The 27,947-nt window shown below is 39.7% G+C and overlaps 4 protein-coding genes across 6 annotated transcripts in view; 3 read left to right on the forward strand and 1 right to left on the reverse strand.

The window, feature by feature from the left end:
• The first annotated feature begins 725 nt into the window (after window positions 1-725).
• Window positions 726-6,033, forward strand: gkap1 (G kinase anchoring protein 1). Of its 2 annotated transcripts, XM_029439757.1 has the most exons (12): window positions 726-859; window positions 1,300-1,560; window positions 2,455-2,613; window positions 2,933-3,010; window positions 3,562-3,700; window positions 3,802-3,830; window positions 4,037-4,198; window positions 4,692-4,778; window positions 4,944-5,007; window positions 5,114-5,184; window positions 5,284-5,361; window positions 5,545-6,033. In XM_029439757.1, the coding sequence occupies exons 2-12, from the start codon at window positions 1,318-1,320 to the stop codon at window positions 5,584-5,586; spliced, it is 1,152 nt and encodes a 383-aa protein (XP_029295617.1). In that variant the 5' UTR covers window positions 726-859; window positions 1,300-1,317; the 3' UTR covers window positions 5,587-6,033. The 2 variants fall into 2 exon arrangements, with proteins under 2 accessions (XP_029295617.1, XP_029295618.1); XM_029439758.1 differs by lacking the exon at window positions 2,933-3,010.
• A 430-nt stretch (window positions 6,034-6,463) lies between these two features.
• On the forward strand, window positions 6,464-12,035 carry LOC115013734 (ubiquilin-1-like). Its single transcript, XM_029440212.1, has 11 exons — window positions 6,464-6,625; window positions 6,746-6,888; window positions 7,448-7,581; window positions 7,742-8,004; window positions 8,367-8,522; window positions 8,768-8,930; window positions 9,460-9,581; window positions 9,836-9,919; window positions 10,586-10,701; window positions 10,862-11,009; window positions 11,800-12,035. The coding sequence occupies exons 1-11, from the start codon at window positions 6,494-6,496 to the stop codon at window positions 11,941-11,943; spliced, it is 1,605 nt and encodes a 534-aa protein (XP_029296072.1). The 5' UTR covers window positions 6,464-6,493; the 3' UTR covers window positions 11,944-12,035.
• Window positions 12,036-14,696: 2,661 nt separating this feature from the next.
• Window positions 14,697-19,589, reverse strand: LOC115013735 (probable gluconokinase). Of its 2 annotated transcripts, XM_029440213.1 has the most exons (6): window positions 19,365-19,589; window positions 19,172-19,232; window positions 18,606-18,636; window positions 18,400-18,486; window positions 16,743-16,786; window positions 14,697-16,175 (listed from the first exon to the last, which is right to left on the reverse strand). In XM_029440213.1, exons 2-6 carry the CDS (start codon window positions 19,207-19,209, stop codon window positions 15,815-15,817), a joined length of 561 nt encoding a protein of 186 aa, XP_029296073.1. In that variant the 5' UTR covers window positions 19,210-19,232; window positions 19,365-19,589; the 3' UTR covers window positions 14,697-15,814. The 2 variants fall into 2 exon arrangements, with proteins under 2 accessions (XP_029296073.1, XP_029296074.1); XM_029440214.1 differs by lacking the exon at window positions 19,365-19,589 and having other exon boundaries at window positions 19,172-19,357.
• A 606-nt stretch (window positions 19,590-20,195) lies between these two features.
• frmd3 (FERM domain containing 3) overlaps window positions 20,196-27,947 on the forward strand; it is a 52,163-nt gene continuing 44,411 nt past the window's right edge. Inside the window, 1 exon segment of the mRNA XM_029440475.1 lies at window positions 20,196-20,456. Coding sequence (XP_029296335.1) covers window positions 20,352-20,456 — 105 coding nt within the window. The 5' untranslated portion in view covers window positions 20,196-20,351.

Genomic DNA, 27,947 nt, shown 5'->3' on the forward strand with positions numbered 1-27,947 from the left:
ACTTTCTAGCTTCTACAGAGCTAGGAGATAGGCCAGTTGTAATGACAGACTGAGCAGCTTAGAGTACTCACTAGAGTAGACCTATATACTCAAGCCTAGTGAGTAGTTCTGAATTATTTTAGGGCAGCTGTGGAAGAAGTACTCTGATCATGTGTAGCAGTAGTAATACCACAATCTAAAAATACTCTGTTAAAAGTCCTTTAAAATCTTACTTGACTAAAAGCAAAACATATATAGTATCAAAATATTCTTTATGTACCAAAAGTAAAAGTACTGAATAGCCCATCTCAGAATCATGTATATTATATTACTGTGTTATAATTATTTAATGCATACGTGTTCATCACTTGCAGCTGGAAAGGTGGAGCTAATTTATTTACTTTACATACTAGTTTAATCTATATAAATATATCAAAATGTGTTAGTTTATTTAAATGTTGTTTCAATAAAACATAAAATGAATCTGCAAAATAACTATAGCTGTCAAATAAAGTAGAGAAGTAGAGTAGAAGTATAAAGCTGCATAAAATTGGACATACTCAAGTAAAGTAGGACTACATGATATTTGTAGTACTTGAGTAAATGTACTTAGTCACATTCCACCACTGCAGGGTAACCAATTATTTGATTATATCAGAAAGCTGGATACACATACTACATAATATACAAATCAAACAAAAAGATCAGATAGCCAGTAAACAAACAGCAACATTTTCCTTGTCTTTGTTGAAATAGCATGCACTTTAAAGCGCAAGGGCGATAACCAATCGTCTTTATCCTTTTTGGCCCCAACGGGCTGCTGTACTCAGGCACTCGCTAGTAGCAAACCAGCAGTAACCGACAGCACCTTCACGAACAGGTGAAAGTATTCTTTAGTAACTTTTATTGTGACTACTGTCTCTTCAAAACAAGTCACCACGTGTATTAAAAACAAAGGATCAAAGCGAGTTCATTAATGTATTTTTGACTGTCATGTGTCGCTACTTTTGCACTTCTTTAGAAGCTAACGAAACCGGCTAAGCGTTGTACTGTTAGCTAGGTTAACTTGCTGCTATGTAATGCTAGCAGCCTGACTGCTGGAGACGATGCAGTTTAAATCAGATCTCATTTACCATCACGACTGCCGGTTATGATTAAACACACTAACCGTATAATATGTTCATTTTAAATAAATCGGTTAGCAGATGTGTTGTAGTGTTTTTATTTGAACATATTCTGCGACTAGAAGCTAGGTTGCTGTTTTATGACTGGCTTTAAGTTGTCCTAACTGTATTGTTCTTTGTCTCCTTTTCCCATTAGTTAGTTTTGCTTTACGACATGGCATCTTCAACAATGATCACCGTCCCCACCACTGCATCCCGCTTCGCCCTGCTCCAGATAGATTCGGATTCGGACTCCGACGCCTCTGATGGGGGGAAGCCTACCACTAAAACCGGACGGGACTCCTCCGGCAAGCCCCGGCAAGGAAAAGCAGCCGGGGGGAAAGGGGCTCAGTGCAACGACAAGAAGAAAGACAAGAAAAAGAAGAAGAGGGAACAGCAGCAGACTGAGGCAAATGAGGTGAGTGACTGCAGCATCACGACCCTCTGCTTCATACATATGTGTCATTTAGGATGATACATGGCTTCCGTTTTGTGATAGACATGACTCGTGATTGTGCTCCTCTGTTGTTTCACTTTACCTGAAATGAAACTGCAGAGAAGTGGTGCAGTAGTGTACACCTGAACAGAAACCAATCTGTGTTATTTGTTTTGTTTTCAGTTGGTATGCTCAAACTATTTAGATACAGCAACATCTGACATTCCCATAATATTTATTCTATGAAATTAAACAGAGAAAATAATAATAAGAATGTTTATTTGTAAAAATGTGAAGATATGTATAGCTTCATCTTTTGTCAGTCAGGTGATCAAATGGGCCCTCGTCAGGGCAGTTTTATTTATGTCAAATGTTATAGCTAGAATGGCAGTTGCTTCTGTTCATGGTGATGGTTTCTACATCTTACTTTTATCTTATGGACTTTATCTTTAGTATTGTCAGACTTCCCCGTCATCAATATTCATTGAAATATAGAGGACCATCTCTGTGGAACGACCTTCTTCCATCACTACAAGCAACATCTAGATTACTGTTATTAAAATAAAGTTTTATGGTATTAAAATAAAGTTTTATGGTATTAAAATAAAGTTTTAAGATATTAAAACATCTTAAAAAAGACGTACATTAGTAAAGATTTCTAACACTCCATGGAATTCATTTCTGTTTAATTCATCTCAACTTGTGTTAAAACTTTTTGATAAATTCTTAGTCTTTTTATATATATATATATATATATATGTGTGTATGTGCTAATAAATTTAAAACAATTGCACAAAGTAATGTTCATAAATGTAGCATTAGTGGTCATAACAAGAGTCAGTGTTTGAATTCATTTTATATCCCCCTTTCTATCAGTTACGTAATCTGGCCTTCAAGAAGATTCCTCAGAAGTCTAGTGCCCCTCCTCCCTGTATGACACTGTCAGGAATAGCCGGTGAACTTCTCAGTCCTGCGTCAGGGGACCAGAACATGCCTGCAGAGGGGTGGCAGCAGTGGAAGCAGAGGGATGAGCAGGTAAGAGAGAGCAACAACAATAAGTGTGTGAGCTGATCAGCAATTGACATGCACGTTCACTAAGTCACATTACTTCCAGTTGTTTTAGTCGAGCTGTTCAGAGGACAGTAGTAGAGGGCTGGTTTGAGAGCTGTGTGCAGCACTATGAGCCAGAAGCACGGTATCCTTAGAAGTGATTAACAGATTTTTACTTACAATTACTAAACGCGTCGAAAATACAGGAACTGTTGTATATTTTATTTCCCTGATGCAACTGCATTTCAAACTGTTCATGTCTGAATTTACAGACAGTACCAACTTGAATTTCCTCCCTCTGTAGATAACCACTGAGCTCTATGAGGCAGACTTGGAGAAGGCCTTGATTCTAAGTAAACTGGACTTGGAACAAAACAAACCGGTACAATTCCCACACTCACTAATATACCTCTATTTGAAAGGCACATGGGAGGGGGGAGGGGGCGCTTGACTTAGACTGAACTTTATTCAAAGAGATGTTGCGAGGTCTGCGTCCTGCGTTTCTGACTCATTCAAATCCAAAAGGACGCCGTTAACTCACTATCGATGCGTCCAGGGTACGCTCCTTATTTTGCCCTGCAGTGTTTCCCCTATATTCATTCCGCTAACATTTCACATGATCTTTAATATAAGTTATCTCTCCTCTTGTGTTTCGGCGAAACACAAGAGGAGAGCTCATGTGCACCACCAATGCGCGGAAAACCCGTAATCATGAAATCCAGTGTGCTGAATTAGAGCCAAAATAATTAAAAACATATCACTGTCCTAATAATTTCAAACCACATTGTATTCCTTGAGATCGTTTCTAGCATGAACTGGAGGTTGAATTCAGTTTTATTTCAAATTCATGTTCAGCGTAGTGTGTTTTGAATAGTAATGAGAAGTTAAAAACCTTAGTTCCAAGTTAAAGTCAAATGATCTGCTTTCACTCAGAACAACAACACAAACGCATCCTCACCTAAGGCACGAGTAGGAAAAGAGGGCGGAGGGAAGAAGGACAAAAAGAAGAATCAGCAGTCAAAAGACAAAAAGACCGTTTCACTGCAGGACTTCCAGGCTGAGGGCAGTGCAGGTGAGAGAAACCTATTGATCTGTTTTATAAGCCATCTTACTATGATCACACTACAGGCTCCCAGAATAATATTCATGTCAATGTAATTTGTCTCTTTGCAGAACATTTGAGTAAGAAACAAGAGAAAGAGGTGAGCAGAGTCCCTGAGCATCCTTTTTCTTTCTTTGTAAATGGTAAATCAATGGTACGCATTTAACAACAACATTATTTATCGTTTATAAATAAATATTTAAATGACCTGTAAATACTATGCACAGGGTTTTATTTATTTGGGGTTTAATATAATGTATGATGTTGGCACATCCCTATTTAAACACTGACCTCGCTCCCATCCAGGACGCCAGAGTGGCTAACGTAGCGCTGGGAATCGGGCCGGAGGAGCGTTTCTTTAACAAGCTCGAGGATGACGTCACTCGGATTATCCAACAGGAGAAGAGACGTGAGCAGTTCACCAACAGCCAGGGACAGGAAGTCATCCCCTCCACAGAACATGAACCGGTGGGTAGACGGGCAGAAGCACACATACATGAACAAACTATTGGTTCATCTGTCTGTGTCTATTACGCCGCGGGTATCTACAGTCCATGAACAAATGTTGCACTTATTGTGGAATTTTATTTGTATTTGAATTTATCTTTTTACCTTTTTATCTGGCCTATCAGAAAGAACAGATCAGCAGTCAATTTCAGAAATCAAGTTTATTTAGTAGTAAAAGTTCACATCCCCGATCTGGACAATATTCATGTATCTAGTATGCAGGAAAGTCACTGAAAATAAGCAATGATTTTTTGGTGAAGGTGAATTGTTTTATTATATTGTGAATTTATGGCCTTTTTACTACATTTTGATTAATTATTCCTAAACATGCACGGCACTCTTTTGTAAAAGATTTTCTAAAGTGAAGGGAAGTTTGTGATTCCATACTTAAATAAGCAGGAAAGTATAAATGTGTCTTCCTGACTTGCTCTTTTCTACCTGTCCTTCCGGTTAGGATCCCCGAGCAGAGCAGCTGAAGTACGATCTGGAGAAGAAAGACCAGGAAATCGAGAAGCTAAAGAAGAACATCTCACAGTGGGAGGTCAGTAGTCATAAGCCGTTTTCCCCCATCAATCTGCAATTACACCCTGAACATGCTAAGAAATATCTATTTGTTATATTTATATATATATATATATATTTGATATATGAATGTGTTACTGTCGGTTACAGCTTTGCTTTTTTTTTTTGCTTCTCAACTCCACAGGGGAAATACAAAGAGGTGAAAGCAAGAAACTCCCAGCTGCTAAAGATGCTCCAACAGGGAGAGAGTGAGTTGAACCTCCACCTTTTCCTCCGGTCCTTTTCTTTCCTAACGAAGATTCATTACGATCCGTCTGATGTTTCCTGATGTTTCCTGATGTTTCTCTCTTTCAGTGAAAGATAAAGCAGAACTCCTTCTACAAGTAGAAGAGCTACTACACATAAAAGAAGAACTGTCATTACAGGTGTGTAATGGTCATATACAGATTATAAGAGAGGAACATGGGTGTGTGAGATAATTGTATGAATAAGGCTTGTATGAATTATGTATTTTTCCTATTTAGGTAGCATCACTACACGCTGCCCTTGAACAAGAAAGATCTAAAGTCAAAGGTTTGCAGTCAGATCAACCAAAACATCAGGTGAGAGATCGAAGTTTCAGTTCAGACAATTAAAAATGTTTTCATTGTCTGTTTTTAAGGATTTTTTTTTCACTTTCTAATTTTATTGACATGAATAATGTATAACATGAATTAGATGAATAAAATATGTTGTCTTATTTATAATAAGTAATTGTGTACTTTCTGGGCCTTTCTGGTTTTCAGGGAAACAAGAAAGGAAAAAAAGGCTCGGAGACGGATCTATGAAGGTCCCAAATGGAGAAGACCTTAAAATAAATTAAAATAAACGAATGAACAAATGAAGAAAAGCACTACTGATCATCATCATCATCAGGGTTCAATTTCCTTATTTTTTATTTTTTAGCTCGGAATCCATTTCAGCATATAATGCATGCCCCCCTAATTACACACAAATACACACAAAGAGACAGAATACACTCCAGAAGCAGCAGGATGTATTCGTCTGCTGAACAAGAACTGAAGGAGCTTTTAAAAAAATGATTTAGTTTAAACCTTTCTGTTTAAATGGTGGCATGGCAGACGGTGCTGCCCTCTGCAGGCCCACGCGTCTATAGTACTGTTGAATGCTGTGCGCCTTTTTTTGTGGGGGTTTTAATGCCAAAATGACGTGAAATGTATGTTGTTTTTTCTTTCTCACTGTTAATTAAGTAAATAAAAATACTTTTTCAGTGAAAAAAATCGTCCCCTTTTTGCATATTGTGCTGAAATGCAGAGAAGATATATATTATAATATTTTACTTTTGGACCCATAGTGCAACCACTATTTGGATACTAGCCTATGGTTATTTTGTCGCTGTGAAAATGTCTTTAATGTGGAAGGAATATTTTAAAAAGTGAAATACATGAGAGCAGTCTTAGAATGAATATTACTGGTTACCTATTGGGCATCAAATAATTTCACTCGGCTGCTCGCAGTGGCACCCATGTAAGTAACTACATTATAAAAGGTATCGACAATAAATATTTAAACAAAAGGTAAAGGATGTGTATCTACACGCTGCGCAGTCGGGTCAGAGCTGACTCAGGCACACAACTTTTTGCCGAGTCATCGGGACACACGCGCCTCCGCCCAGGGACTGCGCGCTCCTCTTCAGGTCCGCTCATTTGAATCGTCAACGCGTACAGGACTAAGATGTCAGGTGCCGTAAAAGATGATCCCAGAGCATCGGGTGGTCGTCAGAGGTCTGAAATGATCCACGTCACAGTCAAAAGTGTAACTGAGAGCAAAGACTTCACCGTTAGAGGAAGCTGCACCGTCAGACAGGTCAGGAGACCAAACGCACCCACTGATTCTTTGGTGCTGTGTGCGTAAAAATGGCTTGATTTGCGCTTAAGCTTAAACTGACAAACTGATGTTTTGGTGTGTGTGTGTATTTGTGTACAGCTGAAATGGGGTCTAGCAGAGCGCTGGGGAGTCCCGGCAGAGCAGCTGGTGCTGATCTACTCTGGCCGGGTGCTCAGAGAGTCAGAACTCCTGAGTCACCTTAAAGCACAAGATGAGTCAGTGAGCCTCTGCATGATCCAAAGGTACACAGACATATAGGCCTATATGGAATATGCTAATCAGTCACAGGCAGACGAACACTGGAGATGATAGTTTGCTGTAATGTACATTATGTGCCTCTGGTAAACTGTGTTTTAGTATTCTACATGCAGCCTGCGGGTATCAAGGTGTCTTTTTAAATAAGTCACATGTTACTTTTGTGCACTAGGACAGTCCGAGTCAGTGCACCTAAATCTAAAAATCATACAGAAGGCGAGTTCATTTGCAATATCACTTTAAGGTAGAGAATGAACTGCTAAATATAGAACTGCACCATATTGTCTTGTGGGAAAAAAATGATCAGGTCAACAAAGTAAGCGCCCTCTTCAGTCCCTTGCTTTAGGGAAGAGTGGCACATGTTTCTAAGCGTGGACTAACCTGTTATAGCACACTAACAAATGGGAATGAACAATGGATGGATCAAATGTTTTAAAATTCAGCAATAATTTGACATAATGGGGGAATTATAATGTATGATTCTTACACAGTATCAGCGTCAGACTTCCAAATAATGTAGATTCAGATTCAGTCCTTCCTTCTCAGGCCTCAGCATCAGTCTGCTGCACCCACCTCGAATCCAGCTTCACAAAGGGTGCAGTCGGAGCTCACAGACGTTCCTGGTCCTGATCCTGACCCTGATCGCTTCACACCGTCTCCAACCTCTCCCTTTTGTCTGGGTAAGAACTGCAGAGAACTCCCCTCACCCCCTTCTTTTTCTCCTATCCTCTCAATATAGGTTTGTACTGCTGCGGTGGGGGGGGGGGGGGATCAGATCTTACTCCGTTCTCTAGTTCATTTACATGCTCCTGTTCTTTTGAGCTGATCTTGTTTCCATAGCGGAAGGTCTGGAGAGTTTTGGCCTGACAAACAGCGGGCCTGGCTTCTTCCCTGCACTCCAGCACCAGATGGAGAGCCAGCTGCTGGCTGACCCGGAGATGATGCGTCGTGTCCTGGGCAGCCCTTTAGTGCAGAGCACCCTCTCCACCTCCAGCCCTCAACTGACCAGACAGCTCATTCGGTCGAATCCCCAAATTCTGCAACTCCTGCACACAAACCCAGAGGTGGGAGATGTGCTTAACAAATCAGATGTCATCACACAGGTGAGGATCCAAGAGGGTGTGTGACTGTGTTTTAAATACAGATTTGTTATGAGTTGTAGTCACATGTGTACCGGCATGATACTGTGTAATTACTTACAGTATATTGCTTTAGTAATTGTAACGTTGTAGATTTTATATAATAAAAGAGTACTTGACAGAAAGACCTTACTTAAAACCTGTCATTTCAACATATTTCTTAAATATACTATAGGATTAAGACAGGTGTGTGATATGAATTAGATAAAAACAGAATAAAAAGTTAGTTTTTCATTTCACTGCGACTTGAACACAGTTGCTCCCTCATTGACTCATTCCTCTCACCCATATGTTCAATATCTTCTCTCTCTTGCTTCCCTTTCCAGGTGCTGGAGCTCATCAGGAACCCTGACATGACAGAGGCAGTGATGCATGAGGAAGACAGAGCGTTAGGCAATTTGCAGCCAGAGCAGGAAAACTCTGAAAGCATCAGCAGTGATTCCGATGAACTTCAGAAGACTGACACAAAACGTCTGGAAAAGGTTTGGAAATTATGTTTTTTCTTAACTATATTCAGATTATGTAAAACTAATCTAATGTCCATCACTTTTATGTAGTCATATACCTTTCAGTATATTAATCTTGTTATAGAGGACACATTATTTAGGCGGAAGCCTCAAATAAGGCCTATAGGTTCAAGCCCTAACTGTGTATTATTTGTTATCTTTATGTTGGCATATTATTGTGCAAATAAACTTAACTTGAATTTAAATGTACTCTCTCTCAGATCCAAAAAGGAGCACCCCCAGTGGTGACGACATCATCTGGGAATAAAAAGCCAACTGACAGAGAAAACAACGAGACTCCACCCGTCTCCAGTCACTCCACAGATTCTGAGCTGACCGCTACGCCCAGAGCTGATCCAAACCCTCAGAGCACTGTTAATGCAGGCACGAAAACACAATCACAGTTTAACTATACTAAGAGAAAAAGTGTAAATCCATGCTCATAAGTAGGTGCCATGGACTAGTGGGGTAGTCAAACAAATCTGTAAAACTACAATCATGCAAACATACGGGTTCTCAGCTTTCTGTCCTTTCATGTATTTCCAGTTATTTTAAAGCTTTTGGTACTCACTGCCTATTTCTTCCCAAACAAACCAAGTAAATGAAATCGCACGAGGCGCAATATTTGTTAAATGCAAAATGTATGTCAAAATAACATTTCAAATTAAATATTGTCATGCTGCAGACATGCCCTGGCCTACACATCATATTTAACATACTTAAGAAAACATCTTTGTTTGCTACAGATCCCTGCAAAAATGACACCATAATTATTCTAATGTTTTTCATTGAAAATGAGAATAATAATATCGCAAATCATGTCGAATTTGAAAAATCAGTCAAACATATTCGCCATTAGATATTTTTTCTAAATCGTTCAGCCCTAATCTGCGGCCGCCTCCTCTCTCCCCAGGCATGCAGTCACTGCTAGAGGAGATCACAGCCAGTCCAGGACTGATGGAGAGCCTAATGTCAGGGCCGTATGTCAGCAGTCTCCTCAACTGCCTCGGCCAGAACCCTGACCTGGCTGCACAGGTGACGCACGCAAAATTTATGGGTGAATGCAAACACATAAACAATCAGGCTGCTTATTTTCACTTGACAACTGACTAGAATTTATTTGTTAGGTTATTTATGAGCATCTGAATATAAATTATATAGGCTACAATTCAATTGTATGGAACCAGGCTACAACCCTCCCCCTCCCCACTTCCTGTTAACAATATCCCCATAATCTCTCCACACAAATCCTACACACTCTATATAGCTCTCGTTTCATGCTGTTTCAGATGCTGCTGAGCCACCCTTTGTTCTCAGGAAATCCTCAACTGCAGCAGCAGATGAGACAACAGATCCCTCTCTTCCTGCAACAGGTTCCTTCACTCTTCTCACTACTAAACACTCATGTCTTACAACTAGTAGAGATCAAACAGTATTATGGTTTGCTCAACATTGGGAAAAATGTCTTGTGTATGATCAACACATTTCTTCCTAAATAGATATCCTTAAACCAGATGTTTATTCTGTAATAAGAGGCTTATGTATTTGTTTTGTGCAAACTCTAGTGTGTATTGTTTATGAATAATATCTTTTTTATTGAAGCTGGAGTGCGGGACTTTTACATATAAATGAACATTTGTTACCTTTAAGCCCTTTCCAAACGAGTTCACACACGCCACAGAAAGCTCTCCTTATTTTGCAGTATAATATAATATAATATATAAAATGGTTTCTGCAATCTTTGGCGACTTTACCACGCTGCCACACGTATTCTTGCAGGTGGGCTGGCTGCATCTCCCCCACTCCCAGGAGTGCTCTCTTCAAGTTTTCCTGCAAATAGTTTTTTACTTTAACCCTTCATCTGAATTCCAAGTAAAAAAATGTATCTGGAGCATCCCCTCCAGAAACTTAGCTTCTATCATACTCATAGCTGCTGCTCTGATTCTATGGTCTCTCCCATGTGGTAATTACACCCACTGCCAGTGGGGGGAGACACAAGTTTTGCACTCCAGCTTTAATGGTCAGTGATTAATATGTAGATGCAGAGTCCAGAGCTGCTGTCAGCCATGTTGAACCCCAGAGCCATGGAGGCTCTGCTTCACGTCCAACAGGGCCTACAGACTCTGGCTGCAGAGGTTCCTTCACTGATCCCTACGTGAGTATAAATACGTAAAATAAACACACACAGTAAACTTCAACCTGAAGATTACACACAAGATGGTTGAGTTGGTGCGTAGAAGCAGTACTGTTATGCAAAGTGCATTAAAGAAATTGTAAAACGTTTTTTAAGTTATCACCACATGTCTGTCTTGCAGAGACGGTGTTGATGCTGCCCCTGAGCAAGCATCTGACTCTGTCCTAAACAGCCAATCAGGAAGTGGTCCTCGGGTTCCCACGGTGACAGAGCAGCAGCAGCAGTTTGTACAACAGATGCTACAGGCGCTGGCTAACACCGATCATGGGGTATCTGTGTTTCCTTACAACTTTGTTATCTGCTTCTAATTGAACTGAACATTTTCAGGCCAAAAGCCGACGGGAAACTTCTCTTTACAATGCTGGCTCCTTATTATTATTATTATTATTATTATTATTATTATTATTATTATTATTATTATTATTATTATTATTATTAGCACATAAGGGAACTATGTGATACAACATGCCCCTAATATTGAACGTGTTCAGTGCTCCTGGTGGAGCTAATGGCATTCATTGTGTTCTTAAAAAGTAACAATTCTGATTTATCAACAATGTGTAGATTAGGATTGTGGCACTAGGACTGTCTCAAGCAATCCCAAACCATTATTGTCATTTGTTTGGATAGTTATTAAAAACCTGATGCGTTGTCTTATACGTGTGAGGAATGCATTCTACTGTTGTGTTGCTATCATTGGAAAAAGCAGTTGTATCAAAGTTTTATGTGACAGTCTGCACTCTTTGATCATTGTTTGTCTTATTTCACCATGAGCTGTTAAAATAAATTGTTTAAGGATTAGGGGAGCTGAGCCATGCAGTATTTCTATAAAGTAAACAAACAATAACCAAAACACTTTCAAAGCTCTATAACTTAAGAGCTCATTTAAACAATTCCTAAAGGACCGGTTGTATTGTTGTTGGATTTTAAAAGAGGGGCCGACAGATCCAGCAGAGACGCATGCAATTTTGTCAAATCTTATTTGGGAACAAGACTTCTTTGCTAATTTCTTTTTTAATAATGTTATTGTTAAAATAACTCTCCTCCATGTCCTGCCAGGTGCATGTTGAGCAGGCTGAGTTCCAGGACGAGCTGGAGCATCTGAGCTCAATGGGCTTCAGAGACAGAGAGGCAAACCTTCAGGTCCTCATCAGCACTGGAGGAGACCTCAGCACTGCCATAGAACATCTGCTCGGTCTCTGACGCACACGCACACACACACACACACACACACACACACACACACACACACACACACACACACACACACACACACACACACACACACACACACAAAACAAGCATAAGAAACATGCAAGCCATATTTATACAGTTGTACTTTCAAATACACACTTATTCATTCCTTAACTCCCCTTACTAACCTCTCACTGCAGTAAAAATTATATTCAGTCCTAGAATAACAGTCACCCTTTCCTTAATACAGATTGTTTTTCCTTTTTCGAATAGTGGGTGCCATATACTTTACAGATTGTAAAGCCCCTTGAGGCAACTTTGTGATTTGTGGTATTGGGCTGTATGAATGCATGTCAAAATTGACATGGCTTGCTTTTTATGAAGTGATAAATTAGAAAACGTACACATACACAGCCAGAGTGAGTGCTTTGGGTTCATATTAGGCTATAAATAAAATAATTCAATCACTCAGGTGCAGGTACCTCACATACTTTAGACTTGTAGTAATTACATACATATTCAGAGGCAGGTCACATATTATTAATCTCTGTGCACTCCTATGAAGCTCAGGCCTCTTTTCTTCTTGCCACTTGGGACTATAATGAGAGCTTGTAACACCTATAGTCAGATGTTCTTGGAAGCTCACAGTGGATTCACACTCTCTGTCACAGTCAACAGATTGAACTAGGAGCACGATCTGTCTGTGTGCTGTCTCCTCCCTATTTAGTTGCTCTCGTGTCTTGTCCACCACAGGCTGTAAAGATCAGACACTCCAGATAATTGTACTGAGCTCCAAAAGAGGCATTTAAAATGAGGAGAGGTTGACTACCACGTTTATCACACGGGCACAGAAACTCTGATTTGTTCATCTTCTCAACACACTCACCCAGGAGAAGAATTCAATTTGAGTCCAAGCCCTTTTGGAACTTATAACACGGTCTTTGCTGATTATGCTGATTTACTTTACACAGGTGAGGCGGTTCTTTGCGTCTAACTATCTTGCACTGCACTTATTAGTAACACCTGGGATTTGTTGTTCCTGTCCATAAGCTTATATTCAACAGAGCTCCACTTAGTTGCTGCAGTGTTCATGTGTCATAAGGGGCAGTGCATTTTTGTACACCAGCTGACTGACTTGTGGATCTGATGTCAGTCAACCTCACTCTGTTGTCCCGTAATTATGTACGTGTGCACTGTTTGTAATTTCACATTAAGTAACGATGATGTCCAGCTTTAAAAGTGTGTTATGTTTCCTCCATGCCTTGCTGTTCACTGTAATGTTAACAGTTGTGTAGTAGGGTTAACAGCACAGAAAATTCAACCGTAGTTTTGTAGTGCTACAAATTCTTATTTTCATTATCAATTAATTTATGGATCGTTTTTTTTATGACTAATGTATTAATCATTTAGTTTATCAAATATCATACAATAGGAGAAAATATGGATCACAATTTCCCAGAGGCCAAAGTCACTTCTTTAAGATGTTTGTTTTGTTTAACTAAGAGTCCCAAAATACTATTTGCAATTGTTTTAAATGGAGAAAAACAGCAAAATTCTCACAATTCAGAAGCTGAAAACGCATAATGTTGTACCCTGTATTGGTGTAGCGTTCAATAAAGACACAAGTCAAAACACAAACTGGTTTACCATCTTTGATTTATTATTATTATTATTATTATTATTATTATTATTATTATACAGTAACTATAATCCACCACCACCATCAAACTGAGTTATTAGTGGTTCTATTCAGACTCTTTAAGGTATTTTACTATTCTATTACTATTTTGTATATATTGTTAATCGTTTATATTTTTATGCACCAATTGTTGTTCTTGTGCACCAATGACCACAGCACATTTCTTGCAGGTGAAAACCTACATGGCAATAAAAATAATTCTGATTCGCTTAAATCTACTGTTGTACTATTAAACTTCGATCACTAGAGGGCAGCTACACTTAACCTCCTCGGTAACATCAGCTGTTCTGGCTTGTACAGCTGAAATTATGCCCAAAATATAATATTTTTGACTACTATACTGAATACTATTTACATTTAGTGTAAATCCTGCCCCTGAAATCTGTGTTACCCTGTTCACCTCAAACACGACATACCAACATTGTTCCGTAATTAATTTATATAAACTAATATCAAAGAAGCCCCAAGTAATAATTAAAGGCGATTTCCACCTATTAAAGTGCATAATAGTGTTTGTGTGTGTGTGTGTGTTTTGCATGCCTGCCTTTGTGTCCTCACTCTGAGACAGGGTAGATTAACTAACACACACACTCAAGACATCAGATATGTGTGTATGTGATCCACTTGACAACCTGTGTGTGTTTGTCTGTTGCTACCAGACCGAGAAGGTTTTAATCTCTAGCGATGTATATGTGTGTGTGTTGCAGTATGTGTGCTCTCGTTCGTCTGGATGTGTGAGATATCAGAGTAGCCAAGGGGGTTTTCTGGATTAGAGGCTCCTAAAATATTCGGGTTGAGTTTTGCAGATGACTCACATCACAAAAACAGCTTGTGCTTGTGTGTGTGCGCGTGTGTGTGCGCGTGTGTGCGCGTGCGGAGATCAGGAAGCTGTGATCTGACCTTTAATGTGGGATCAACCGTTTGTCAGAGGAGCAGTAAGTATTAAACCTGAATCCCTTTAACTGTTTCACTTTATCGTATTCAGTGTGAAGATCGTACTTTAAGATTGGTTGGTGCATTTGGCAGGTGATGTCAGTGCATGAAAGGTGGTTTAACAGATCAAATTACATAAAAAAACATAATCCATTTGCTGATGGTAAATTGTCAGAACTCAAGCAAAGCAGGTTAGATTTTTGAAAACAATATTGAATAGCAGATAAGAGAAACCTGTAATGCTGAGGGGGAAACAGAAAGGTCATCTGGAGTCATGGGAAACAATAAAATGGGGTCAAGAAAGAGTTAAATCGTTATAGATGTAGAAACATATTTCCTACAGGCTTCGGATTCTGCTGTCCACCAGTTAATTATGTCCTCTAAACCGAACTGAACAAACTTATAAGTTGACTTTTCAGGTATTAAGAAAACCACATCATTTCCTGAAATATAGATGGGTTATGTGTAGAGCTGAAGGCATCTTTTTTGATAATCCATTCATCATTTCTATATCGTCTGTCAAGCAAAACTGAGCTAAGACTCCCAGTTTCTGCATCGTGATGATTTTCTGTTTTTCTTTCTTGTGTGATTATACACTGAATATCTTCGGGTTTTGGACTTTTGTCAAAGTAAAAATATATATTAAAACATGTGATTCAAAAACTTAAGGTATAAAATATTCAACCAAAACCTTCATCAGTACATTTCTATTTCATATTCCCATACTGATGCAACTGTGAATCAAGCCAGTACAATAGCTACAAGGCCAAACAGCTAAATGTCCCCTGTAAATGTTGCAGGTCTGTTGTAGCCATGTAGCAAAATACACAAATTATGTCAGTTTATGCATTTTTTTCATTGTCAGGTTCATTTTCAGATTTAAAAAGCTTTTGCCTTTGGTTCTGTTGTAGAAAGAAAATGTGCTCGAGGTATTTGTTCATCATCACTTGCAGTCAAATAGATTAAAAGTTAAATAAAATTACTCAAATGTGAATCTTTACAGTGCAAACTTTTACAATATTACCACAATCCTCTTGATAAAAAGCTCTTCATAGTTCCATTATAAACCTTAGTAAAATCAGATACTGAGTAGAGAAATATATTATGGCACTTTGATGTGTTTTAAAATGTTTTCAGCACCACAGGATCATACAGATGCTGTACTGAAGCAGTACTGAGTAGATCAAGTCAAAACTCTCTCACTCTCAAACTCTCTTTACTAGGATATGAGCTGGATATGGACCGTAGTTAAAGTATTGGTGAAGACTTGAAGCTGATGATGTGCTTCTCGACCTCCATGGTGATGTCAGTGATGCTCCTCCTGATGTCCAAAAGCAACACATTCTCCTTATCTGACGGAGGCTCTAAAACATCAAACTGGGAACAAAGCAGATCTGCTTTCATGTAATGTCCCCTGCGGGCCACCATCCTCTCCTGAATGAGCTCATAGTCACCATGTAGGAAGAGAAAAAAGACATCAGGAGAGGCGGCAGGCAGAATATCTTGGTGTGGACCGGCGAGGGCTTTGGAGCCATAGAGCAGGATCTGTCTGTACAGGTGCTTCAGGGCGGAGCACGCCACGAGAGCATCAGAGCGTGAACGCCTTTCTCTGAGATGGGAAGACACAAATGCACATTGTGAGGGCAGGAGTGAATTAGTAATAACTGCTGACCTGTACACTGAAATGTTTGGATAACGTGAAAAATGTTAAAAACACTTGAAGTGACCTCTGGCCACAAACAGCTACAGAGAAGAAGAAGAAGGAAGAGAGAAAAGAAGGGATACAAGGCTGAGCTGATAAAGGAAGACGGAGTGTGGAAGAGTTGGAAAATAAGTCTTTGATGTTGTCACAGACATGTTAAGAAAGAGATGGCATACTTTCCGGCTCTCCCCACCTCTTCTCTACACTCTCACTCAGCTAATCTGTTTTTACTCTCCCAAACTGCCGTTCCCCTCTTTTCTGCTTTTCACCTCAATTTTCAAAACCATCTTTGATAGTTTTGATCTTTTTTTCCGACAATTTCACGCCTGCATATATCCTTACCTCGCTGCTCTGCTCTTCAGCTGCCTCTCACTCTCTAAACCCATTTCTGTCATTACGAAAGTATGTTGGGTTTTCAGTGCTAAATGTGAGTGTGCATAATAATGCGTGTGTGAAAGGTTTGTTGGTTCTTACCTCTCAATGATGTCGTGTAGTTTGAGAAGCCACGGCAGTCTGTCCTGAAGAGACAAACAACAACTGTTTATATTTACAGTTAACAATTAACAAATCCAGCAGTTAGGGAGCAACATTTATTTGGATTTGTGTTTCCAGCCACCAGATGAATGTAAGTCCAATATCCACTCTTCTTTTAGCTTGATGGGAAGTATCTGACTCTGTTGTTGCTAAATGCTCACAATGTTCATGAGAACGGTATCTGCGCTGAGCAGGTAGTGTGCAGTGGGTTTTTTGCTAAAAACAATGCTCAGAGTAGTGAGAGCTGTAAAGCTCTGTAAAGTTGAGGCACGCTGCAGACTCAGGTGTTAATTCTCTGTAGGTGCGACTTTGTTAATATAAAAATATTTGATTAAAGAAGGAAAATAAATCCTATTGACTTGGTTTCAGGCATTTGCAGCTTCAAGCTTATAGGCTGCCAAGGGAAGACTGATTTTTTGGGGTCACCAGCCTGAACATGATGCTGGCTTTGCCCTTTAATACTATTGGGGAGGCAAGCCATGTACTGCAGACGGGGTGCGCTGAGACTGTGATAGTGAAGCCAGACTGCCTCATTAAAACTGAGTGTTGTTTCATAAATTCACCAAAACCATTTTAAATGACTTATGTAGAGACGTTTCTCCTCTGGAAGAACAACATTCAGATATGAAAAATATAATTTAAAAAAACTAACTACACTCACAGATGCAGTCAGTGGTGTTTGTAGTGGATCTTATTATTCTAAGTGCCAATATTTTCTGTTTAATGGACTTCAAAGACTCTTTAAAATAACTAATCAGGGAATCCCACAGAGTTTAGGAAGACATACATGGCAGCACAAACACATCTTTGATTACACAGCAATCAGAAATAGAATTAGTGCTAATTTGGTTACAACTGATCTAGAGTCACTTTTCTTTCTTCACACTGCCATGCCTTTAATATGAAGAGCTGAACTCGGATGAGAGGAATCACATTCTCTCGTGTGCTGTTCGGGTATGCCAACCTCAACCTGCCAACTCTTACAGTATACTGGCATGAAAGACACATTTTTGCCACAGCTTGACAGTAATCCAAAATGTACATTCATTTTCAAACTGCCAACCGTTGAGTGTTTTTAAAACATCCACTGGACAGAGCAGGTCCCGGGTTAATTCTCCGTGCCGTTCAAAGTAGATTTCTGAGTGGGAGGTTATCATGAGCCTCCAAACACCGCTACCAGCAAACTGCTGCCAAATGATGGCAGGGGTTGTGATGCCTGTAAGCTTGTAAACTAAACGTTGGCAGGAAGCCAGTCAATTTTTTGGAGGTCTACCTTTATTTTGAAAGGCAGGATGGACTGGACATAAAAGATAACTATTGGACAAACTGGAAATAAATCCCTCAACTGAATTGAAGGATTGTGGGGTGCGATGAAAAGCTCAGTTTCCCTCCCTCCTGCTTTCAGGAGGGAGGGAAACTGCTCTAGGGAAGCTTCCTCCGGCCACTTGTTGAGTTATCTGCGGCTGTAAGTCTGAGAGAATTATTTACTTACAACAGAAGAGAAATGGCTCACTCTGTAAATGACTGACATTCAACTTGAGCTGACAAGACACCTGCACACGAGCACACACACACACACACGAGCACATACACACACCTGGTCTGTGAGTGGTTCACCTCGAGCCATCTTCTCAATGTTCCCCTGAGGGTGGAAGCTATCCCCTTCATGCAGGGGCCAGCCCAGCTGATGAGGGGAGACACACAATTAAATGTTACATATGCGCACTGTTAAGTCATACTGTGTGCAAAGATGTGATGGAGGTGTGTTTGTGTGTGTGTGTGAAGGGGTATAGATCCAATTACCTTATCTGAGAGGAAGGCACCTAAGGCACTTCTGTATAAGAAACGGAAACAGACAGAATTGATACAGTGCAATAATAAAAAATACATTTTACTACAACTACTGTACAACTACTATTGATATTTTGCAGAGAAAACAAGCAGTTTAAAGCCATTGCATTGGGCTTTTGGATATTGTGATGACCATCTGTCACTATGTTCTGATAATATATAGACTAAAATGACAAAATGAATTGATCAATCGAGAAAGAAAATGGTATATTGAAAATAATCGGTATTTGCAGCTGTACTATAGTATTTTGATGTTCAATTTCATTCCTTACACAGGACTGTACTACTTTCACTCAGTGACCTTGAAACAGATGCCAGTGTACTGTAATTAATTACGTAATGGGACATTAACAGTTGATAAACCATCATCACCTAGTGACCACTAATGTAAATAAATATCTAATTAATTTACTCAAAAGCATTTACACATCTTTTCCCACGTGTGACTTCATAAACTTAAATGTATTGGTCTCACTACTCAATGGGCTTCTTATGTGAGACGAACACAGTATACGTACTTTCCGCAGCCTGAGACTCCCATTATGATGTAGATCATCCTGTATGTGGCCCTTCAGACACCTGAAGGCACAACACCCCTTTATATCCATTGCCATAAGCTTGCAACTCTGCATTGTCTTCAAATCTTACATTAAGTGAACTCCACCATGGAAACATGTAGCATAATATCAGTGCTCATGTGATGTTACCTACCGTTCCAATGAACCGCTGGGGCTTCCGTATATAAAGACGTATATAGTGCGGTTTCAGCAGAGCAACACTCACATTACATTAACCATACAAAACACTCATAAGTCCATCTGGCGTTTCTGCTGAATCAATAGTCTCGTGTAAAGGAGGAAATAAGATATAAAACGGACGGAGTTTGTTTTGCTGAAGTACGTGATGACATAACATGCACGCCGGCTACGTTTACACTTAAAGGGACAGAGTCACGTTCGGATTACGATGCAGCTAAACTGTTTTTAACGTCATTATTAATGATATTAATAAAATATAATCTCACAGGTTCAATCTTTCTTATTATATTATATCATTCTATAATATATATTTCTTAAAATCTCTTTAATAATTCAGGTATCAAGCCTACACATATTTATATTTATCCAAACCTGTAAAATAACCTCACAGCTTGTTTTAATCACACTTAAAACTTGGGAGAAGATAATACATCAAATCAGTGAGTGAAAAAAAAAAATCCACAGAGCGGGTGATTTATATTCACCAGCTGGCAATCTGACACCAAACACACGTGGGGTCATAATTGTAATGTGTGCTGATGAAATTTGGAAAGAGAGAGAAAGAAAGTGTCGGGTGAGCGAGAGAGAGAGAGAGAGTAGAGAGAGAGAGAGAGAGAGAGAGAGAGAGAGAGAGAGAGAGAGAGAGAGAGAGAGAGAAGGGGAAAAGCCATCCTCCCTCCTGTAGATCCACCAGTAGGCAGGCAGGAGACGGATGCAAGCTCTCTTCCCTCACGCTCTGTTGCATCCATCCATTCTCTTATCCATCCACCCATCTCTCCATCCACCCGTTCATTCCCAAGGGCGTCACAAGGGGTGACAAGACCCGACTGAAAGGCGCATGCATGTATGCGTATGTATGCACGAGTCCTCAGTGTATGTGCGTATCTGGTCTGCCTGTGAATCCGCTGACATGAGGAGCTGAAACAGAACCGACAGAAGGATGAAAATGCTCCGGTTTCGCAGCCCCAGCATCCGCTCCTTGGACCAGGAGGTCCTCTGCACGATCCGGTTACTGGACGACTCCGAGATCTCCTGCAGCATCCAGGTATAAACGAAAGCCCCATACACCTCATGTATTTTCCTCTGTGATTATTGCAAATATCACGTGGACGCAGCAGATGAATTACATGGGTGAATTAAACTACTCTCAATTTAAGGCTGTAACAACCCCATATTGTTTATTATTATTCTGATTACATCGTAATTTTTTGTACAGAAAAATACATGTGAACGTATTGCTCTTCTAGTTTCCATGCTGCTTTGATTTACTGGGGAGGTTGCATGCTTTTTGCTTCCTACTGCCTATATGAGATATGCAGTAAAGAGAAAAAAAGCGATAGCCTATAGTGATCCACGCATGTGTATTGGGCCCAAACAAGATATGACCCACATGTAGAGTTAGATGAAGTTTGATTCATAGCAGAGGAAATGATGGAGCTGATGGGTGTGGTGTGGTGTGGTGGTGGTAATGATGATGATGAGGATGAGGGCAGAGAGGACTGCTGTTTGGGTTATTGATTGTAATCAGTCACGGGAAGCTGTGTGCGCAGAGTGAGAGGTAGACAGTTGCTGATGTACTTACATGTCTGTTGTCTGCCTATAGAGGTGATGATACAGATGTTGTTTCCACCTAGTCACCTGTACGGCACTCTGTGTAGCTGATAAGAGCTACATTGTCGAACTAAAGCCAAGGCTATTCTTATTAATTCTTGAAAATGTGGAAAAACACAAGGTTACTGAAAGACAAGTAAACACTCAGAAAAACACATGATGAGTTTCAGAAATCTTCACATCTAATCTGGAGCTTGAGACAATATGAGGGACAGAGGAGATCTACAGGTAATTAACAATCTTTACTTTCTCTCAAAATGACAGGCAGTCACAGTCATATACCTTTATTGAGTGCAGAGTAACTGCACTCACCAAACAAACAATTATGTTCAAAATCTAGCTCAGACTTCCAGCCAGTGAATGAAACAAGCAGGAGGAGTTATTTGTGAGATGTTTGCATGTACACAAACAGATGTACTAACATGTTATCAGGAAAATAATAAAGTTATATACTCAGCAGATTGATCAAGGTTTGTCCAATGACTTTGGACAAACCTTGATCATTGTTAAAAGTTTACAGTAAGAACAATCCGACTTGAGCAAAAGAGTTGGTGTTTTCCCTCCATCATTTATTAGTTTTGAGTGGCTCTTGTGTTGTTACCTTCCCAGAACTGCAGCTCTGAACTATGCTTTGACAAATCTGTTTTTTCTGATAATTTAGCCTGGCTGGTAGCCGGTAGCGTTAACTGTCAATCAGTGTTTCTGACCAGACATGAAGCCTTGGATTTGTAATGCAGGATTAATTTAAGCCAACAAGGAACTGATGCACAAACCACCACCTTAAAACTGAGGTCCATCCAACTGGAAAACTGACTTAAAAGTAATAAAAACCCGATAGTAGGCTTTAACAATTCCCATTTGAGATCTAGTATTGAAACTTTTGGGCTGCCTGAACAAAGGAAAATATAATTTTCCCCCTGTTTCCACAACAAATTAGATCATGTGTGGCTTCTGGGCCCCTCCAGGCCTGAACTGCAGCTGCTGCCAGAGAGCTAAAGTAAAATCCTGTGAACCTGCCAAATTATGACGCACGATTATAGAGCGCACACATGTTTAATAAAGGACATGTATAATACATATGTGCAATGCTAAACAGCTACATCTGTTAAATTGTAATATATATCATCTTCAGCATTGTACCAAATACTTAAAAGCCGCACCAGCTTGTTGACAACCCAGTCAGTTGAACAGAGTTGAAAGCGCAGTGAGTGAACGTAGTTCTGAGCAGCACCTGGTCTCACCCTGAGCAGCACCTGGTCTCACCCTGAGCTTCCTTCAGAAGACGTTGTCAGCTGCCTCGGCCCTGTTGACCGACCCTGAAACACAAAAAATACTCGCCGCATGTCAAACAAACTGTCTCACTGATCTCCTACATGTACCCAATCAATGATTTACAGAACACCATAAAGTGCACTGAGAGAGGCAAAGAGAGGTTGTGTTTCCTTGTGTTGCGACGTTCACATGCATGTAAACCTGCATGCTTGTGTCTTTGAGAGCAAAACAGTGTGTTAAACTCTGTGTACGATTGTGGAAGTGTGTATGTGCTTTTAGCTCTGTGTGTCTGTGTGTCTCTGCGTGATAAGCAAATGGACATTTATATTTCTAGCTGACTGCCTTTTCCAAGGCTTTCTTTAATGGCTTTGTGTTCCGGTGCTGAGCTGCTCCTTCCTACATATTTCATGACATCCTGTGCTCCTCATGCTACACTTCTGCTGCTCAACAACAGCACTTCTCCTCTTTCCACTCTGCAGAGACTTTCATCTCTTACTTTATCTTCTTATTTTCTCTCTCTATGCAATATCCTTGTGTGTCTTACTTATTTTTGTCTGTTTTGCTTCTCTGCACTGTGCTGAATATGTAGGTCAGCATGAGATGCCAAAGACAGCGCTAGATTAAGTGCCATCTTAGAAATAATGTGATAAAAGTGTTCTTAAATTGAGCTTGTGAACAAATGCGTCACAACTGAGTAGTTTGCTTACTCTGAGTCTTCGATGCCCTTAATTCCTTTAACTTTCCTCCAAGGCCTCAGTTCTTGTCTTTGCATCAAACGTGGGTGCATTAGCCAGGTCCCCTTGGGGCACAATATTTGGCACCGCATGGATTATCCTTATTAAATCAAAAATCACAAAAATTGTGATAATTTTTAAGGCAAGAGGCTATTTTATGTTGCCAAAAAATGGATGAAGTTTTTTCGACTGGGATGGTCACAAGTACACAAATAATGTGCCTTTCAAGAAATACACAATTCAAGCTGCTTTGCATAAGACATAAAAGACAATAAGACAAGATGTATTAAGAAACATAAGATAAACGACACATGTAAATGGGATATTAAGAGTAAAATGAAATAGAAGATAAAATAAGCTACATTTCAATAAAACAGAATAAACAGGTCAGCTGTGCAGGACATGGATGAATAGTCTCAAATTATAATTTGATAAAAGGCAGTGCAAACAGAAGCAGACCTCAAGTTTACTGGCAGTTTGTTCTAGGAGATTACAATTTTTGGGATCACATTTTGACATGAAGATCTTAGATTTGTAGAACGTTAACACTGGTGAAGTGATGATTTAAAGATGTTTTTACTTTCAGAACAGGCTAAGTTGCAGACCAGTTTGAGCTTCAATGGAAGTCTGTCAAAATGCCTCCAGCACAAAATGCTTTGGCCTGCAAATGTTATCTTGACATAATCAGGAACGTCTAAGGCTGTTTCCTTATATACAAGTAACTAATCAGACATTTTACTGATAAATTGCCACAAATTCCAACTACAAAGACAGCACTATCAAAATCCTCTTCATCAAAATATTATCTACCAAATATCATTACTCTTAGTTGAAACAAAAATTGCAAAAGAAATAAAAATGACCATAAATACAGAACATATAATATTACAATCGTCATTTGAAAACATTCCTTAGCAAATACAATCCTTTACATTAATTCAACACAAACATTTTAAATATAACATTTTTATAGTTAAAAATGGGTAAAATGGATAAAGATCTCTTTTTAAAAAGATGTGGCTCACGAGGTAGAGTGGTCGTCCACCAATCAGAGGGTCGGTGGTTTGATCCCCAGCCCCTGTGGTACACATATTGACGTTCAGATAACCCTAAACTGCACCCGATGGCCAACGATGTGTGATGAGCAGGTGGCACCTTGTAGCCTGTATGAATGTGTGTGTGAATGCGTTGTAAGAGCGCTTTGAGTGGTTGCAAAGACTAGAAAAGTGCTATATAAAAGCAGTCTAATAAAAAGAAGTGTAATAAGTATGACAATATAGTATGATTATGATTAATACATGGTAATACACATACCATACACATGCACACAATACGCGTTACTGTTTGTGTTTCAGGGAGCGCTGGTTGTGTTTTCTCTATCAATTAATAAACTCACATTTAGATGTATAATGATGTTTTTCAAAATATTTTAAGATCTGCGTCTCAAGTCATGGCGACAGCCTACAGCAGAGCATAATTATTTTTAAGTAGTTTATTGCGACTCTAAGAATAGCTTGACACCAGTAAATAAGGCAGGTAGAGAGTGTGTGTGTGTGTGTGTGTGTGTGTTTTGTATGTGTGTCTACAGCCCGGGGGGTTGAATGTGTCCTGCCTGCTGCTCTCATGTTCAATGGTAATGTTAAGTCAGACCTGCTGCAGGAGATACACGTCAAGATCAATACACAGTGACCTCCTCTGCCTTCAGCTCCTCTCCCCTTCATCATCCACTCCTTTCCTTCTCATCCTCTCATCCGTCCATCTCCTCTTTCCCTCTCTAGTCTTTCCACTCCTCCCTTTCCTGCTTTGTCTTTCACTCCACTTAGTCTCTGCTCCACTTTCAGCTTTGTATTTACTCTTCTCACCACCTTTTCTCACTTTATATTTTCACATCTCTCATCTATATCTCCTCCCTCCCTCCCTTCCTCCCTCCTCTCCTCTATCTCTCTCTCTTTCCTCCCTCCTTCTTCTCTGTGACACATCATGTATAATTAAGGGAGATCACTGTTCTTTATGAGGCCAACATCAGTCAGCTGTCATCGATGCACTCCACCACGAGTGTGTGTATGTGTGCACATATATATATATGTGTGTGCGTATGTGTGGCCGTGTGTGTTTCTAACCATAGCTCACTTACATGAAAGATTTAAAAGTAGCCACTGAGCCAAAGTTCTGCAGTTACGGACATTAATTCACCACACTGAGCAAGAAATTACTGCGTGGCACCGAAATAGCTTGTGATAAGTTCAACTTGAAATATATCCTGCTAATTGCTCTGTTTCTATTCTTGTATAAGTCACCTTATCGATACAATACAATCTATTTAAAGAAGCACATGGGTGCTAGTATTGTTTTTCACTGTCACGGTCAAGGAGAGTATGTGTGTGTGTGTGTGTGTGTGTGTGTGTGTGTAGCTAAGGTGGCGTCTGCCTTTTATTTACTAGCTTTCTTTGTGGCTGTGTGTTAGCGATGCTGAAGCAGTGCTATTGTTTCGGCTGGTAGGCATTCTTTGAAACAAGTTATAAATAGCATCTTTTTCTATTCTTATCCCACTTGCTGGTGCCTCTTTGATGCTCCTCTGAAGATGACTAAAGAGAAATAATCCTTTTTCTGACTTGAGCTCGCAACTGAGGGGAGGCAGACAGAGATGAGACGGCGGGATAGAAGGGAGGGAGGGAAACATCAAACGAAATGGATGAGTGTGAAAGGCAGAGAGATGGCTGATAAAACAAAATATAAGATTACATGGTTGGTCACATTTCATGGGCTGAGAAGAGGACGGCAGCAAATCAACAGGTTTAGGAAGGAGCAAGAGAGGAAACAATGTGGAGTGGCTGCAGGAGAAACAGATATCAGAGTAAAACATGACATGGGACTGGCAGACACGGCAGATTTAGGAGACAAGGAGGAGAAAAAGAGGAAGCGTTAACCAAGAAAGGAAAGAGTAAAAACAGACCAATTGTTAATAGGAAATAATCTACAAAGAGGGAAAATGAAGTCGTCAGAAGTCACACACGGAGCTGATTGATATTCATTGTCCTGCTCAGGGACACTTCAACACCAGATCATCCCTGTGAAGGACGGACTCCTTACTCACTGTCACCATGCTCGGTGATAACCACTGCTCACATATTTAGAATGACAGAATTTGACGTGTATGCCTAGTTTATCAGCTCATTGTTAAAGTAATGCACGTATGAATTTATACAAAGCAAAGAATGCATGGTCATTTGTCAATAAATTGTTTTATCCTGGTTGTTTCTGATGCTAATAAAGTCTGTTCAAAATTGTTTTAGACTGGAAGTAACAAGTTTGACATACATTAAATTAAATTAACTTGATTTCACAAGGATAATCCACACATTATCACTTGTATGTGTCCATATATTAAAAACAAACAATGAAACATCTAAAATATATCAAACAGTAACAATCTACACAATCATGCTTGTCAACAGCACATATTTCACAACATCTTTACTGCAGTTGAAACATCAGTTCAACCACATCTGCATCTATATCTTCATTTAAATATTTAAAATGTAAGTAGATAAAGAGAAAACTGTATGTATATATATATATATATATATATATATATATATACTGTATTGTATTGGTTTGTGTGACTACGTCATCATCATCATTGTGTGAATGTGCACAGGTGGTGTACTAACCTCTTTTCCTGTAGGATGAATTGCATCATATTGTTAGACATCAGACTAATTTGTCCCAAAAACATGCAATCAAGAAAACAAACACAACTACTCACAGGTTCAAACTCACTATTTTCTACTCACACAGTCTGTCTTTTATTTTGTCATGGATTGTTTGTTCCTTTGCCACAACATTTTGAAACATCCTGCGGTGCAAAGATAAGACAGCTGTTTCAATGCACCCACCATGTGCACACACTCAGCAGTATTGCGACTGCAGTCATGCCATCATCATCACACTTTCTCTCTCCTGCCTCCAGTGAGTTAGTGTCCAGCTGTATACAGAGCCAGAGTGATGGAGATCCATTATAATAGAAACGGGTTCTGCTCCATATATTGATGATTAATGGCTCTACCTCTAAGCTTGCTGTGTGGTCAGCCATGAATGCGGGTGCACATGACGTGCTTTATATCATGTGTGTTAATTCGTGCATGCCTTTGTGCCCGCATATGTGTGTATGTGATCATGTGTGCAGCATTGCAGGTGATGATACGGTAAATAGTTTGTCTCCTTCCACACTGGGAGAAGGTCACAGTTACTGTTATGCTGCTCACAGGGATGGGAAGGATTATAGGTTTAATATGTAAATGATTTAAACGGTATATTATATTTATATATAACATTATTTAAAACCTTATATCACAGTAGATTGGTGTTTCTTAAATATATACTGACATCATCTGTTTGAACTTTGACAGAATGATTAGGCTGGAGGAAATGTCAGAGGATCACCAAAGTTATTGCAGGTTATCCTGAGGGGAACATGATTGTCTGCATAGCAATCCATCCCATAGTTGTTCTGATATTTCAGTCTGGACCAAAGTGGTGGACCAACTTACACACCGGCATTGCCATCTATAGAGCCATGCGTGGCTAAAGATGCCACTCTAACTGGAATAGTAAGAGGAAAACTATCCCAAAGTGTATTAAGTAAAGGAATATTCACCATCTGTTTCTGGCTGATGATAGAGGAAGTCCTTCCATATGCCAAGTCTGTAGCTCCAGGCAAGAGTCTGTTACTGTTTGGGGTCAGTGGCTGAAGAGGTTAGACGCAACACACCCTGATGTGCAGCGCATCATGAGATCAATACTACACTGGAGCTGCGTGGGTTTCACTCTGATATATGACATCATTCCATGTCTCTTCACACTTCACGCTTCTCTTAAGTTTCCCTCTCAGAAAATAAAGACAGCCTGGATTTACTAAT

This window comes from Cottoperca gobio, chromosome 9, assembly GCF_900634415.1.
Source record: "Cottoperca gobio chromosome 9, fCotGob3.1, whole genome shotgun sequence".
In the NCBI taxonomy this organism is placed as follows: Eukaryota; Metazoa; Chordata; class Actinopteri; order Perciformes; family Bovichtidae; genus Cottoperca; species Cottoperca gobio.